This window comes from Ictidomys tridecemlineatus, chromosome 7 (genome assembly GCF_052094955.1).
Source record: "Ictidomys tridecemlineatus isolate mIctTri1 chromosome 7, mIctTri1.hap1, whole genome shotgun sequence".
NCBI lineage: Eukaryota > Metazoa > Chordata > Mammalia > Rodentia > Sciuridae > Ictidomys > Ictidomys tridecemlineatus.
Window position 1 is genome coordinate 7,673,661 of NC_135483.1, and position 17,358 is coordinate 7,691,018.

A 17,358-nucleotide genomic window follows, 5' to 3' on the forward strand; every position below is an offset into this window, starting at 1 on the left:
TTAATAAAATGGGAGACCTGAACATATTCTTACATTTAGAAATTGAGTGCATGCCCTGCCCTGCCACCCAGTGTCACTCCACCCTGCTTTCTTGTTTCCTTTGCAGAGTTTTTGGTCATGAAGAGGAAGAGAGGCAGACCTAAGGGGTCCACGAAGAAGCCCAGTGCTGAAGAGGAGCTGGTGGAAAACTTTGTGAACCCTAGCGATGAGGGTCCACTGGCTCCAGAGGAGGGGGCTGGCTTGACCCCGAGCAGCCTGGAGTGTGGCAAGTGCTGTCGGAAGTTCTCCAACACGCGCCAGCTGCGGAAGCACATCTGCATCATTGTGCTGAATTTGGGTGAGGAGGAAGGAGAAGCAGGTAAATGGACCAGGTGACCATGTGGTTTCTCACAGAGATGTACCTACGGATACTTGCTGACAGCTTTGCTTGTTACTTGGAATAGCATGCACTTATTCAGGTCTCCCCCATCTCATTTTCATAATGGTTACTGACTATTACTGTGTATAATCTTTGGAATTAATGTGCCATCTGTGAGCTGGAGCCCATGGTGTGCAGGCCCAGGGTGCCTTGGTGGTGCTTTGGTGGGTCGTAGAGAGAGTAAAACAGTTTCTACCCTTGATGAGCTTATGTTCTGTGAAAGGAAATTCGAGTTTTAAAATGCACAATGACAAAGGATAGAAAATTGTTCCTGGGAGAGGGTGTACTGGTACAAAGTCAGTGAATCTGGTGCCACAGTTTGGCATTTGGCTGACGGGTGGGAGGTTGTCTTAAGGATGGACAGGGCCATGTGCATAGTGTGAATGACTTGGGGACTCAAGGCCATGTTAGGAACCTGATTGGCCACCAGTGGCTGAGGACTGGGGTGTGGAGGTCAGCTCTGAAGTAGCTCCTACAAAGGGCTGGAGAGGAATGGCCTCCAGAGGGAGGACAGCTGGGGGACAGCTCCTCTTAGACCGCCTTCCTAGAGGAACGAGGTTGCAAGGCTGTGCTGCAGGCACAGGCCTCCAGTGGCTCTGTAATTATTGTTTGCTTCTGAGCTGTTTTCCAAGATTTCAGGCTGCTCCTGTTTAGGAAGATCTTGGTGTTTCCTACTTTGCTCAGCCTGCTGCATGGGAGGCCATTCAGGTCAAAAACTCCGGCTCTGGAATGTGGCTCCTGGGGTTGGAATCCCACTTAAGCACTTCTAAATCCCTTCTGCCTCTGCTCAGTCTCCTTGTCTGTAACATGGGGCTAGAAGCAATGCTGTTGCATGTGGTTGCTCTGAGTATTAAATTAGACAGGACTTGTAAAGAGCACCATAGCCTTACAGAAGTACCCAGTAAATATCAGCTGTCCTTTTAACTGTTGAGGGCCATACAGAGACAGCACTATTTTCATTTTTCCTTTTTAAAGGATACACTTGGACACTGAAAGATGAAGTAATTTGTCCCAGGTCTCTTAGTCAGGGGACCTGGCCTGTGAACCCTGGCCATCCTACTTTGAACCTCTGCTCTTAAACTCTTTGCTGTAAACGCCTCTCTCCGAACAGTGAAGCCAGACCCTTGGTGTGCAGAATCCTAGCACAGATTGGATGGATTATTGAGTAATTCATCAACTAATACTGATGAACATCTAGGATGGTGGCCAGGCTCATCGCCAACATCTGTGCAGGTTGTAGAAGATATATGATGTGGTTCTTCTCCTGCAAAGTGCCTGTGGAAACCTTACCACTGTGGGGTTAACAAGCAGCAGCCCAGGTCCCAGCTCGGCAGTGGGGACAGTGGTCCTGAGTCAGTACGGGCAGTGGCCATGTCAGAGGAGTGGGCAGCAGCTGCAAGATTGCAGAAGGATCAGTGCTGTTCGGGAGCTTAAAGTTCTTTTGGAGAATAAGGACAGTTTTAGAGAGGAAATATTGAGGAGTACACCAGCACCCACCTTCTCCGACCTGTTGCCTGGCTTTGTCAGTCTCTGCACTTGGGTGATAGGATGTCCCAATCTCTCTCTGTCACACACAGACATGCACACACACCCTTCCCCACATGTCCCGGTCTCTCTCTGTCACACACAGACATGCACACACACCCTTCCCCACGTGTCCCGGTCTCTCTCTATCACACACAGACATGCACACACACACCCTTCCCCACATGTCCCAGTCTCTCTCTGTCACACACAAACATGCACACACACCCTTCCCTACGTGTCCCAGTCTCTCTGTATCACACACAGACATGCACACACACACCCTTCCCCACGTGTCCAGTCTCTGTCGGTCACACACAGACATGCACACACACAACCTGCCACACGTGTCCCGGTCTCTCTCTGTCACACACAGACATGCACATACACCCTTCCCCACATGTCCTGGTCTCTCTCTGTCACACACAGACATGCACACACACCCTTCCCCACGTGTCCAGTATCTCTCGGTCACACACAGACATGCACACACACAACCTGCCACACATGTCCCGGTCTCTCTCTGTCACACACAGACATGCACACATACCCTTCCCCACGTGTCCAGTCTCTCTCATGCACACACAGCCTGCCCCGCGTTTTATGGCACAGCTAGTTAATGCTTGTTGCGTTTTAGCCAGAAGGACCTCTCTGTCTGACAAGGCTGCCCTGTTTGTGTTTCTGCCTGGTCTTTCTGAGAACCTAGTTCTCTGACTGTCCAGTGCCATCTCCTCTCACGTCTGTGTTGTTTTTGGGCCTTGTAGGTATCTCCTGTCAGGCTTTTCTGTGATGCACCCAGCCACCTTGGTGACTAGGCTGGGATGACGGATTGCACTCTGGCAACACCAGACATTCCTCTTCCTCTCCCATCCCCAAATCTCAGGCCTAGGTCTGGCTTTGGACAGTGTGAGTGGGTCATAAAGTGTGTGGATGTTCCTGGCTGCAAGGGTCAGGGCCTGCTTTGTGTATCAGTCCTTCAATGTCCCCTTCACCTTACCAAATGACCCTTGCCATGTGCCACTGTGGTACCATTTTCCCGTGCTATGCAGGACTTTGTTTTGCTGCCAGCCGTGGTACATCTGATGAAAGTTCAGGTTCTGTCAGATTTTTTTTTTGCTGTTGTAAATAGCTCTTTAGTAAATTCTTAGTAAATCTGTAGGTGTATGTGTGAACATATGTACGTATGTGTACATATACGTGTTTATTATGAGTATGTATGTGTGTATCTGTTTCTAGACTTCTAGAAAACTCCCAGCAACTTACATTCCAAAAATGTCTTGAGAGTGCTAATTGGAGATTATACTTTTTGTTTTCTCTTTTAATGACATAGAAAACGTGAAGAAGAAAACCACAGTGGCCCACAACCTCGCTGCCCAGGCCTGGCACCCTTTGTGCTGCTGATGCCGAGAAGCCCCTCCTGTTGTGCACCCTGCCTGGGCCGTCAGGATGGGGTCGCTGTGCTCTTGGGTGGTCTTTTCTAGTTCTCTGTGTGGCAGGCACATTCTTTATGACAGTATTTTTTATCTAATGAGCTTTTTCTGACACTTTTTATATTACAGAGGCTGTTCTCAGTGTCTGATACCTATTCACTCTTGGAGTTCTCCTGGCAGCCTTCAAACAAGGCACTGTCATTATGTCCATCGTATAGGAGAGGAAACTGAGACAGCGAGGCCCGGCAGTGGGCCTGTAGTACAGAGCCTGCGAGTGGTGGACTTTGTTGTGGCTTTTGACTGGTTGCTGTGGGTCCTGACCCAGGCAGTCAGTGACTGTCCACTCTTGTCATCTTTAGAGCCTGTACAGCATCTCATCACATGTACAGGCCACAGATCTTACCCCATTGGTTTTCAGTTGATGGATGTTTAGGATTGTTTCAGCTTTTTCTGCCTGATGAAAAAATACTTCTCAGGTGAGTAGTCTTGAGCATGCATTTTTCTTTCATTATTACCATCTTTTACACTGTGCCATTTTCATCTTAGGTAATTGCCTGGTAACTAATTGCTGGGTGAACAGGGCCTGTTTTGCATGTTGACACGCAGGTACATTGTCAGACCACCCTGAGAAAGTGTGCGTCAGTTTCTACCCCAGCTGTGTTGTTCATGTTGCCTTGTTCTCTGGTTTCTCCCCGCCAGTCTCAGGTGGGGGTGATAGTTTTAGTTTGCAGCTCTTTGGTCACTTATGATTGTTTCTGTACATGGGTATTAACTACTTGTGTTTGGTGTGTGGTTGGTAATAGTCCTTATTAATGCCCTTTACTTATACCTTTGAATTAGCACATAAGCTGCAGATATTTTCAGTTTGTCCTTTATCATTTAATCTATCTGTAGCCTTTTTGGCATTTTGCTGGCACAATATATTTCTTGCCTTTGTATCATAGTTAGAAAATTTTCCCAAGGCCTGGAATGACAGGAAGTATGCTTCTGTGTGCCTCTGTGACTCAGATGCTTTCATTTTACCTGTATTTTTGATCTGCCTGCAAATTACATTTTTGCATCAGTTGGAAAGTGAGTCACTTATATATATTTGATCAACAAATTTAAACAAGGGAATAATCTTAATAAATGCAATTTAGCCAATGAACTATTTTAAATCATAGGGTCCATGGACAAAAATTAGGGTGTGATGGTTCAAAGTCTAAAAAAACCCTTTAAAAAATAAACCTTTGCATTTCGGAGGTATTATGAATTCATAAGAAGTGACCAAGATGATGCAGAAAGACTTCATGTGCCCTTCCCTCAGGCCCCCACCCACGGGCCGTATCTCACACAGGTGCAGCCTGATACCAAGATTGTGAGAATGTGTGTGTGCTCGCCTCTGTCACGCGTCACTCACTACAGGGGGAGACTTGTGTCAGCAGCTGCTCCAGTAGGAGGCAGAACTGCCCTGTCCCACCAAGCTGACCTTGAGCTGCCCCCTTCCTTAATCCCCATCTGGAAATCACTGATGTGGTCTTGAACTCTGTGATTTTATCATTTCAAAAATGCTGTGTAAATTTAATCCCACAATATATGGCTTTTTGAGATTGGCTTAAAAATCCTGTTTAGACCCCATTTCTAATTTGATAATTGAGGAGTTTAGGTCCAGAGGTGATGTTATGGAGTGTCCCTGCTCATTTGGGGTGGCAGTGGGGGCAGGATCCCTGTTTCTGCCCAGTTACTAGCCCACCCATCACATGCCTGTCTCACAACCAGTCTGGCTTCCACTTGGAGGATATGGAGTTGAAGTGTTTCAGTGCTCCTCTGCCAGGTTTTTCTCTACATCACAAGAAATTGAGTTCTACTTGTGCTTTTCCTGGTGTTCACTGTCTATAGTTCTCTAGCAAGGGTAACAGGCACAGTCCCTTCTAATAAGATCTCAGCTGCCTCTTGCAACAGACAGTACAAAAATTGATCTCGTATTCCATGGTTTGAAATGACCTGAATGGACTTCAATTTCATAAGTATCTAGTGGAAAGGTGCAAACTCTGGGTGTGTTTTTCTTTCTGCCACAGTAAAAGCTTCTCAAATATGCAGAAATGACCTTATGCCCAGCTGCCGTGTGGCTGAGGTCCATGCAACTGCACCATGTTCTTGAGTTTGCCATATAACAGTATTACCATTTGGAAAATTCTCACATGATTCTTTTAATATATGCTCTGTAAAGAGCAGTTCAATAATATTTCAAACAATTGAGCCTGACTCTATAGCTTGTTAAAACAATTAGAAGAAAACGAAATAGGATTTTTTTTCCCTCTACTGTGAACCCTGTCAAGTTAAAATAACACTTTTGATATGTACTCCACATTTATTTCATTCTGCATTTGAATAGTAAAAGAAACTGGAAAACTAGACTTTTCCCCCGCTATGTGGAACAGCTGGTGTTTTTGAGAAATATTTTGCAGCCTACAGAAATCAGTATGTCTAGTTTATAAAAGTGGCTTCTGAACCTTTCTAAGCTTGTTATTTCTGGGGTTCTTTTATGCAAAGAGAGTTGTAAAAATTTCCTTTTTCTCTTGTCAAACCCTTCCTTAGAGGAGCAGGCGTGGGTTTCATGGCTGCACCCGAGGTGGTCTGTGCTCTTCATGGGGCTGTTTCCACAGCGTTTCAGGACCCTGCCTCTGCCTGCGTTTGTTAGTCACACAGCTGACTTGGTAAATACCTGAAAATTGGGTTTGAGTTGCATTTGAAAATTTGTGGTGAGGAGATGGTGCAGCACCAGTCCCTGAGCGTTACACTTGTCTCTGTGGAAATATGTGTATGGCGCCGTTTCTTTTGGCCATCTGTATGCCCTTGTTTTTTTCTCAGTACTACTCAGGGAATGAAATTTGGAGTTCTGTAGCTACACTTGGCTTGGCAAAGTTCAAGGTCCCTCTGTGACCCTCTTCCCCAGCTCTCCTCCTGCCTCTCCGCTGCTCCTCTTCTGCCTGTCTCAGCACTATCCCTGATTCTGCTAGTGGTGGGGACTGGGGCAGGCTGCACCCCTAGAGCAGAGCTCCTTCAGGTCACAGGGATATGACCTCACCATGCTTACCATGCCTGCTTTCTTGTGGGTGCTGCATGTCCACTGCAGGTTCTCAGGGGGCTCTGCTTGCTCAGTGACCCAGCGAGGAAGCAGTCACCACCTTGAACTTGGCACAATACAGGGGAGAAGGAGAGCCTTGGGTGGTTTCACTTTGGCCCAGGAGTGACATCTGCTGTTTCTGTTTATGCAACTTATTGGCCAGGAGGGGTCATGCAGCCCCACCTGACTCTGGGACAAGGAAGTGCAGCCCTGCCATGTTCCCAGGGCAACAGGAAACTGAAGTGCTTGGTGGCCTTCATGGTGTCTGCCACACAGTTTCTAGGCATTATCATGGTTCTGGTGTCCTGCAAATGTTTTCCTTGCCCATATTTCACTCTAGGTGTCCCACAGGACTTTGCCACTGACCTCACTGTCCAGCTCCTAATAGGTGTTCTTCCCCATTCCATCTCGGTGACTGGCCCCACCGTCCAGATACCTCAGTCGGAAGCCCCCTCATCTGCCGCATCCCTTTCCTTACCACAGTGGCTGGCTTCCTGCTGAGTAGCTCCCCGCCCCTCCACTCCCCATCCCGGCCCCTGTCTCTGTGGGTCAGGCCCCAGCATCTTTCCAGTGGACTCTGCTGAGAGTTCAGCTCTGCCCTTCCACGGCCGGGGTTTGCAGACAGTTGGGGGTATATCTCTGGTCAAATCCATTCATTTACTAGTAAGCTGTATATTGTTAATGTAATGAGTATTCAGAGTCCTTACTGTGGACCTGCCATTTTTCCTAGAATTGTACACACATCAACTCATTTCTTCTTCATAAAATTCCCCATGAGGAAATTATTATTTTTGTCCCCATTTTACAGTTAGGAAACCAAGGCATACATCCTGTCTAGTACCACATTGTAGTCAGTGATGGGCCTGGGATGTGAACTGAGGCATTTCGGCTCAGTTAGGTACACTGCTATATTAATATGTTATAGATATTATAAAACATATGTAAAAGACTAAGTGTCAAAAGGATGAGATAAGAAGGGTAAAGAGGAATTCTTGTCCTTACCCTGAAGATGGCCTTCCAAGATGCCCGTCACTGTTCAAGAGAGTCTGAGCCCCTTGAAAGCCTACTGGGTCGCTTGAGAGCTGGCTCCTGCTCCACTCCGTACCTGACTTCCTTCTCAACCCTTGCCACCTTTCCCACCCGGGGGGACAGGGGCCTTCAGAGGCCTGTGAGTGGCAGGTATCCTGTGCTCTCCTCATCTCTTGTGCACATCGTTTCTTTTGTTTGGGGGTGCCCTTTGTCCTTTCTGCTCCAAGTAACTGCACTCCTTCAACAATGTTGGAACCCTGGCAGCCCCCGTCACATCACCTGTGCCTTCTCCTTGGACTCTCCCATGCCAGTCCCTTCCTGCTCATCTCTAGACGGCAGCTTCAGTCCCATTGGTAATTCAGTCTTTTGATGAGGTGTGTCAGTTGGTACCACGTATCCCACCCTGTCCACTGCTGGCATCCAGGGCTGTTAGTTAGCAGGGAAGGCTCAGGACCTTTTATGGGTGGGGAACATTCACCCACAAAGTCCTTTATGCTAGAACTTTTGAAAGTAATACTTTCTTGATCAGCATCATGGAGGCCATCCTGGGGATTGGTGCTCTTGGGGACTCTGGTGGAAGCCAGTGGACTGGTGCTTAGAGGCAGTATTGCTGTTGAAGCTTAGTGGGCTGCCCACTACCTCCTGGAGTGGAGGGCCTGGGCCTGGTGGGTGTGATGCAATCCCTGATGCAAGGGATGTAATGAACGATTCTGAGAGAAGCAGGTGGCTGTTGTGCATTGTGACCATGTTTTGAAGGAGTGCTGTCTGTGGCAGTCCTGAGGTCTGAGATACTCTGGAGTGACGCCCCTGGGCCCCATGCCCGTTGAGGCAAGACATGCTCCCCAGATGTTGAGGAGGTTGGCTACAGCTGTGGGCTATGTGAGGTCCCTGCAGCAGCAGATTCTCGTCTCCTACTCCTGAGTAGCTCTTGTGGGTTCTGAGCCAGACTTTGGAGATTGAACTTGAGTAAGAGGAGTTTCTTCCCTTGAGCAGCTGAATCTGGAGAGCAGGCAGGGATATAAATAGATGAAATGTGGTAGTGGGCTGAGCCACAGGTGAAGAGGCATGTCCTAGAAGTTTCCCTGGAGGAGGGGCCTGCGGGCTGTGGGCTGCAGGCTGTGAGCTACTCCTCTATCGATGATTTGGGGAGGCGGTGGAGAGGGGGGTGCAGGAGGCATTTGCTGCCTGAAGTTTCATGCAAAAGCCTGCAGCTGAGGGAATGTGGGCACAGGTCAGGAGTGGGGTGGTTTGTTGCAGCTGCATGTGCAGTGACTGGGGCAAGGTGCAGGTGAAGGCCGCATGCCTGTCCTGGGTTTGTGTCAGTCAGTCCCTGTGGGAACAGTGCCCTGGAAGCAGTGCTCACCTGTCCTTCTCTCATCACAGGAGAGACAGGAAGATGTGAGAAAGCCCCGGGGAAGAGGGAAAGCAGAGGATGCATATTCAGCAGGTAACAGAGCTGCTAGGTCTGAGAAGCTCTTAAACTGCTGTCTTAGCGGGGTGGAGCAAATTGGTGGCAGAGCCCCAGAATATAATCCCTCATCAGTCTGCTGTTCTGACAACTGTTCTGGGCCTTTTGTTAATGTGGTTGATAACATTTTTGCTCTCTGGGGCATTTTGAGATTTAATTAGTTCTGGGGCAATTTAGAATAGGTACTTTAGAATATTAGTGCAGTGTTAATTATAAATGAATGCATATGAACTAATTTCTTCAAACGTGTGATTGCATTTACATTTAACTCTTCACCTGCCCATTCTCAGTGTAGCATATCTTGTCTGACTATCAGGTTGCCAGAGGGGACTCTGACAAATTGTGCTGGGAATTCAGGGGTGAAACATGCACACCCAGATCACAAAGGATTGGGAAACAAGGTAGGGTCTCTGCTGAAGGGGCTCCTAGGAGAGGAGGGGTGGAGGGCAAAGCACAGGAAGCGTTTGTGGTAAAAGGAACCTACTTGGATTTTGTTCCAGCTGGGTTTCCTTCTTGGTGAGGTTTCCTTGATCAGTGCTTGAGACAAGAGTGTATGCATGTGCATGTGTGTGCACTTGTGGGCACCAGGGGGGCTGCTGGCATGGGGGGAGGTTCAGCACTGGGGCATGGAGTGTCTGCTTCCCCTCCAAGGTTCACATGCCCATTGTGCACTGTCATCACTTTAAAAAGTGCTGTGGGGTTTCCAAAGGAAGCGAAATATAAAGAATGACGTCAGTGTGCTAGGGGTGAAGAGCAATATGGCACAGATGTCAAGAAATTAAAGTCACAGTCCTGAGATTGTCAGTGACTTCCGCAGGCTAGGTGGCAGGTGAGGCAGCGCTTCACTGCTGCTCTTTATTAAAACCATAAATGAAACCCGAATGGTCCAGTTGTCCCCTTCTCTGAGGGAGCTACGTCCCCAACACCCTCAGCTGATGCCTGGACCCATGGATAGGACCAAACCCTGTATATACTGTGTTTTTTCCTGTAAATAGATATCTATGAAAAGTTTAATTTATAAAGTGAGTACAGTAAGAAATTAACAGTAATAGTAAAATAGAATAATTAGAACATTATACTCTAATAGAAGTTATTTGCAACCTATGAATTGATTGATTTCTGAGATTTTTGGATGGTGGTTAACCATGGGTACCTGAAGCTATCTATGCACAGGAGCCTGGTGTAGCTCCAGTCTCAGGCCTGAGTGGGACTTTTGCATGTAGCATACACATCTCAAGGGCCACTGTGTGTGTCTCACCATGTGAGGGGCTCTGCGTCTCTTCTCTTTTGTGAGCCTTACAGTGATTGATTCTGCAGATGCGATCATGGTTCAGAGAGAGTTCTAAGTTCATTTAGCTGAAAGGCAGAGCCCACGTCTCCACTTAGATGCCCTTGACTCCACATCTGGCTTCTCCACCATGCCTTCTCTAGATGGGGGCGTTTACCTAAAATGGTCTTTGGAAGAGTATCTCGTGTGTCCCGATCCAGTAGATTTTAGGTTCTTGCTCTTTAGGGGTGTTCAGTGGCTTGTGCTGCAAGTACACCAAGGAGGACGTGGGGGGTTGTCAGGGGAGCTGGCTGGGACCCCACTCACCATCTAAGGAGTCATGTCCTTCTATTCTTGATTATGTTGAAATTGCCCAAAGAGGTCACTTGGAAAAAGTCCTGCTCTTAAAGACTTTGAAAGGCACCATTCTGGTGCATTGAAAGTCAGAGCTGGATCCTCCTAGGACCAGCTTGAAGTGAGGCTTGATGGACCAGGGACTGTAGCTAGGGCCTTGCTTTCTGGAGGACCACATTGGTAAGAACGTTGGAGAGAAAAGTGAGACTGACAAGACTGGCTGAAAGGTCTAGGTGTGTGGATCAGTGGCGTTTCAGGGTGCTAATTGTGCTTGAAAGTGCTTTGCAAACTGTCTTGGTACCCTGAGTGAGGAATTGCTGTGGTAGAGTGGTTTATCTCTGTTTGATGATGCTGGTCAGAGGAGAAATACCAAAAGGTGTACATTGCAACTAGATATTTCTGTGTGAAAGCCACATCTTCTGAGAGGATCGATACTGCTCTCCTTCCCTGTGACCTGGCTCCCCAGGGTAGGGTCAGAAAGCATTTATAGGGTTATGATGTCACCTACTCTGGCTTTTAAGCATTTCAGACAGATTTCAGTTATTGATCTTTCTAAAATACATTCTGTTTTTTTCTTGGATAAGAGTCTTTTCTAGAGCTCAGTGAAAATATTTTCAAATATTTGCTACAGTTTGAAAACAGAATATTACTGTAGATTTGTGTGTGTGAGTCACAGTCTGTTACTATGACAAAATACCTGAGATAATCGACTTACAAGATGGAAGGGTTTATTGTGGTTGGTGGTCTCAGAGGGTTTCAGACGTTTTAGTTCATGGTTGTTTTTGGGCCTGTGGTGAGGCAGCACTTCATGGCTGGCAGTGCGTGGTAGAGCAAAGTTCCTCACCTCATGGTGACCAGGAAGTAAGAAAGAGATAGGGAAAGGCTGGGGGACCAATAGCCCCTTCCAGGGCACAGCCCCAGTGACCTATCTTCCTTCCTCTAGCCCTACATCCTGAAGGTCCCACCACTTCCCAGCAGTGCTAAGCTGAGGGCCAGGCCTTTAACACAAGGGTCTTTCGGGAGATACTCCTTATCCAAAGCATAGCCCTGTGAGTCCCACAGGCCCCTGAAGCAGGACATCTGAAAGCAGTTGTTTTGAAAGAGGCATCTGGAAGACTTGGGTAGACCTGGGTCCCCTCCATGCAGCCCCCTTGATGTCTTTCTTAGGACTTCAGCTTGGCCGCTGCACCTCTTCAGGTGCTCTGCCTAGGCTCGAGGTCACCCGGACGTTCTATGGAACAGGATAAATGAATTATCCATAATTCCCATTTGATATTAGTGGGCAGCTGGATTTCTTCTGGGAGCTCTCTGACTGCCCCATGTCCTGCCATCCCAGCAGGGTGACTCTTCTCAATGTGTGTGTTGCTAGGGGGTTCAGACTGTCTTGGTGTAGGCAGATGGCCCTGATTCTTGGAGCATAGATAGCTCTTGCTTTCTTCCTCTCCCAAGAATCACCACCACTTAGCAAGAAGTGGCTCTGTAGAGCTGGAAGAACCCACGTGCCCTGGGCACGCGGAATGGATTATAAACACCTGGCCCTGGAGGCTGGCGCCGGAATGGCGATCTGCTGTGCCTCGAGCCAGCGGTGCAAGAAAGTGCACTGTGGACCTTGCTGCAGGCTCCACTGGGACTGTTCAACTGTGTAAAGCCACTGGGAGCAATTGTCCTTGGCTGAGGACCCAGAGAGCAAATGCCAGCTTTTGTTTTGCTCACCTTGGCCTTTAGCACAGTGGCCCTGGGACCCCTGTCAGAGGGAGGTGGGTTGGGGGTGGATGAGCTGCTCAGCAGCAGTGTTTGGGGCTGTGGTATGTGAACAGACCTTCAGTTAAGATTTTTCTTTGGGCTGGGGATGTGGCTCAAGCGGTAGCGCGCTCGCCTGGCATGCGTGCAGCCCGGGTTCAATCCTCAGCACCACATACAAACAAAGATGTTGTGTCCGCCGAGAACTAAAAAATAAATATTAAAAATTCTCTCTCTCTCTCTCTCTCTCTCTCCTCTCTCACTCTCTTTAAAAAAAAAAAAAAGATTTTTCTTTCCCCCCAGAGAAAGCAAAAGAAAGGACGTTGAAGGGAATGTGGGCATTATCTGGGGGGAAAGTAGGAAAATTTAAAAAATCAGTAACTCAGAGGAAGCAGGAAACTATTTAAAAGCACCTTCTTCTTTTTTTTTTTTGCTTTATTATTATTATTAGTTGTTCAAAACATTACATAGCTCTTGACATATCATATTTCATACATTTGATTCAAGTGGGTTATGAACTCCCATTTTTACCCCGTATACAGATTGCAGAATCACATCGGTTACACATCCATGTTTTTACATACTGCCATACTAGTGTCTGTTGTATTCTGCTGCCTTTCCTATCCTCTACTATCCCCCCTCCCCTCCCCTCCCCTCCCATCTTCTCTCTTTACCCCATCTACTGTAGTTCATTTCTCTCCCTTGTTTTTTTTCCCTTTCCTCTCACTTCCTCTTGTATGTAATTTTGTATAACGATGGGGGTCTCTTTCCATTTCCATGCAATTTCCCTTCTCTCTCCCTTTTCCTCCTACCTCTCGCCCTGTTTAATGTTAATCTTCTTCTCATGCTTTTCCTCTCTGTTCTGTTCTTAGTTGCTCTCCTTATATAAAAGAAGACATTTGGCATTTGTTTTTTAGGGATTGGCTAGCTTCACTTAGCATAACCTGCTCTAGTGCCATCCATATCCCTGCAAATGCCATGGTTTTGCCATTTTTTAGTAAAAGCACCTTCTTGAAAGGCCAAGATACAGGTGAGCTGGGTGAGAAACGCCATGCACTCACAAAAGCACCCACCAGCATGACTTCCAGCAGGAGTCTAGGAGGCGCGTCGGTGGGGAAAAGTCAGCCTTGCATAGTGCAGAGATGGGTCAAGTGAGGGTTCCGGGAAGTTCATGAGCACCCAGGTCAAGTGGGAATGCGAACTCTGGTGTCCAAAAGGAAATGAACACAAACTTACTAATAAGACTTGTTAAAATGCCCTTCTCTTCTTCCCTCCATGTTTCCTGCACTTTCACAAAGAAGTGCTGAGCCCTTGCACTTGTGGCCATCGTCTCTGGGTAGCATCCAGGTCTTCATGCTGGCCCTTGTCACCAGCCACATGCTTGGTGTCTGACCTTGAATTATTCATTGCTTCCTAAAACCTGGGCACTGACCTCAGCGAGTGTACTTGCTCTTCTCTATAGGGCCCTGGGCCTGGAGCCATCTGCCAAGATCATCGCCAAGAACCCCTTCCTTAGCTGCTCAGTGTGGTTCCTGGCCCAGTGTGCCCAGAGCCATGAGAAATTCTGTGCTGAGGCTTCTGAAGCTCTGGAGACGAGAACGTGATTGGCCTGGCCACAGCGGGTGACATGGAGAACAGAGGCTGTGGGGCTCCCATCTGTGCACTTCGGGTAGTCCTGGGGGTATCTTGGTTTGTGCGCCCGGGAGCCACTGTGGCTGCAGGCAGTTTATCTGGATGTAGTCTCAGGACGTGGGCGTGCAGGTGTGGGGACTGGGCATTGCAGAGAGGGAGCCAGGGGTTTTTCACAGGGTGCTGCTGGGCTGTGGGTTTGGACTCTGGGGATGCTGCCACAGTGGCTGCCAGCATCACTCACTGCAGTGGTGGTTCATAGAGATGCTGCTGGCTTCACTGTGGCTGCTCCTGCATCAGGGAGGATCCGAAGTGTGCAGAGAGCCCACAGGCCCAGGCAGGGGGCTGTTGGCTGTCCAGTAGCATTGAAAGGCACGTGGTTGTCACCTGCTCTGTCTTTCCCAGGCTTTTTTCCTACTCTCTTGCAATTCTTACTCCTTCACCTTCTTTTTCCTGCCACCTGTCATCACTTTGGCTTTGGGCAGCAAGACTCTGGCACATGAGCCTTTGGGGAGCAACTGTCTCCCAGCTGTTGCAGTGGTCAGGGTGCATGAGCGGGTCCAGCAGCTGCAGTCAGCTTGCAGGGTTTGTTGACTTGTGGTTCATATTGTCGGAGCCCACAGAGGGAGCGTGTGTGCTTGGAAGTCATGGCCTTATCTGTGCAGGGGCAGGGTATAGGTGGTTTATGGCAAAACTTGGAGGGCTTTATCTACTACCTTCTCCTGATGAGGAAGAGAGTGTAGCCATTGAAGGTGTTTAAGGAGAAAGAGACAGTTCAGGTTTTTGAGGAGAAAGTGTTTCACTCTAGGGTCGAGGTATAAGGTGGTTTCTGAGTGTCTTACTCAAGACCTTACTAGTAGAGGCATCATTTAAAAACGAATTAAGAATCCAGTCTCTTCCTTATGTGACAAGGAGTCGGGGCCTTGGGTCCAGCACAGCTGTGCCATTAAGTTCAGGATCTCCCTTTTTCTTTGTGACCCTGAAGGCACTGACCCGGGCTTCCACTTGCCCTGTCCTGGTGGCTGGCCCCTGCTGCAGTTCTAGGCAGGGGCATGGCAATGTCCATGGCAGTACCTCACCTACTAGGTGGCAGAGCCCCTCTCAGAGCCCCTGGCCCCCTTCTTCTGGACACCACTGGCTGGGCCCAGGTCCTGGAGGAAAGCTGCAGCAGCTTCTTAGCTCTGTGGAGGGGCTCTTGCCCCCAAAGAGGGGTGGGAGCTGGAAGTGGGTAGGGGTAGGGTGGGTACCAGCACTGGCACTTCCCAGCAGCCACTTTCCCAGAGGGAAGTTCAAGCAGGAGCTGCTGAAGAGTTAGCCAACAGGCGCATTCTGGCCCAGTCCTGCCTTGTTCACAACTCAGGGCTTTCCCCGCACTGGATTTTAATCTGACAAGGCTTCCAAATCTTTCCCACCCCCGGCACCATGTTCATCACCAGCTCTGCAGTGTGCTCACAAGGCCTGCCGCCTGGAGCAGAGTGGTCTGCTCCCTCCCTGCAGAGCATGGGGGCTCTTTAGCCACCTCCTACTACCCCCACCTCCTACTACCCCCACCTCCTACTACCCCCACCTCCTACTACCCCCCACCTCCTACTACCCCCCACCTCCTACTAACCCACCTCCTACTAACCCCCACATCCTACTACCCCACCTCCTACTACCCCCACCTCCTACTAACCCCACACCTCCTACTAACCCCCCACCTCCTACTAACCCCCACCTCCTACTAACCCCACCTCCTACTAACCCCACCTCCTACTAACCCCCACCTCCTACTAACCCCCACCTCCTACTAAACCCATTTCCTACTACCCCCCACCTCCTACTAACCCCCCACCTCCTACTAACCCCCACCTCCTACTAACCCCATTTCCTACTACCCCCACCTCCTACTACCCCCCACCTCCTACTACCCCCACCTCCTACTAACCCCCCACCTCCTACTAACCCCCACCTCCTACTACCCCACCTCCTACTACCCCACCTCCTACTAACCCCATTTCCTACTACCCCCCCACCTCCTACTAACCCCACCTCCTACTAACCCCCACCTCCTACTAACCCCCACCTCCTACTAACCCCCACCTCCTACTAACCCCCACCTCCTACTACCCCCACCTCCTACTAACCCCCACCTCCTACTACCCCCACCTCCTACTACCCCCACCTCCTACTACCCCCACCTCCTACTATCCCCCACCTCCTACTAACCCCCACCTCCTACTAACCCCCACCTCGTACTAACCCCCACCTCCTACTACCCCACCTCCTACTAACCCCACTCCTACTAACCCCATTTCCTACTACCCCACCTCCTACTACCCCCACTCCTACTAACCCCCACCTCCTACTACCCCCACCTCCTACTACCCCCACCTCCTACTAACCCCCACCTCCTACTACCCCCACCTCCTACTAACCCCACTCCTACTACCCCACCTCCTACTAACCCCCACCTCCTACTAACCCCCACCTCCTACTACCCCCACCTCCTACTAACCCCCACCTCCTACTAACCCCCACCTCCTACTACCCCCCACCTCCTACTAACCCCCACTTCCTACTACCCCCACCTCCTACTACCCCCACCTCCTACTACCCCCCACCTCCTACTAACCCCCACTCCTACCACCCCACCTCCTACTACCCCACCTCCTACTAACCCCAACCTCCTACTAACCCCCACCTCCTACTAACCCCCACCTCCTACTACCCCACCTCCTACTACCCCCACCTCCTACTAACCCCACTCCTACTACCCCACCTCCTACTAACCCCATCTCCTACTACCCCACCTCCTACTACCCCCACCTCTTACTAACCCCATCTCCTACTACCCCCACCTCCTACTACCCCCACCTCCTACTACCCCCACCTCCTACTACCCCACCTCCTACTAACCCCACACCTCCTACTACCCCACCTCCTACTACCCCCACCTCTTACTAACCCCATCTCCTACTACCCCCACCTCCTACTAACCCCCACCTCCTACTAACCCCCACCTCCTACTAACCCCACTCCTACTACCCCCACCTCTTACTAACCCCATCTCCTACTACCCCCACCTCCTACTAACCCCATTTCCTACTACCCCACCTCCTACTAACCCCCACTCCTACTAACCCCCACCTCCTACTACCCCCCGAACCCCCCACCTCTAACTAACCCCCGCCTCCTACTACCCCCCCACCTCCTACTAACCCCCACTCCTACTAACCCCCACCTCCTACTACCCCCCCACCTCCTACTAACCCCCACTCCTACTAACCCCACTCCTACTACCCCACCTCCTACTACCCCCACTCCTACTAACCCCACTCCTACTAACCCCCACTCCTACTAACCCCCACTCCTACTAACCCCCACTCCTACTAACCCCCACTCCTACTAACC

At 49.6% G+C, this 17,358-nt stretch overlaps 1 protein-coding gene across 6 annotated transcripts in view; it reads left to right on the forward strand.

The window, feature by feature from the left end:
- The window catches only part of Zfat (zinc finger and AT-hook domain containing), a 175,582-nt gene that overhangs the window by 41,376 nt on the left and 116,848 nt on the right, over positions 1-17,358 (forward strand). For all 6 annotated transcript variants that reach the window (XR_013423768.1, XM_078016678.1, XM_078016677.1 and 3 more), the window contains one exon: positions 107-358. Coding sequence is in view for 5 of the 6 variants with exons in the window: in XM_078016678.1 (XP_077872804.1) it covers positions 107-358 (252 nt within the window). In the remaining variant the exon portion in view is untranslated. The remainder of the gene's footprint in view (positions 1-106; positions 359-17,358) is intronic.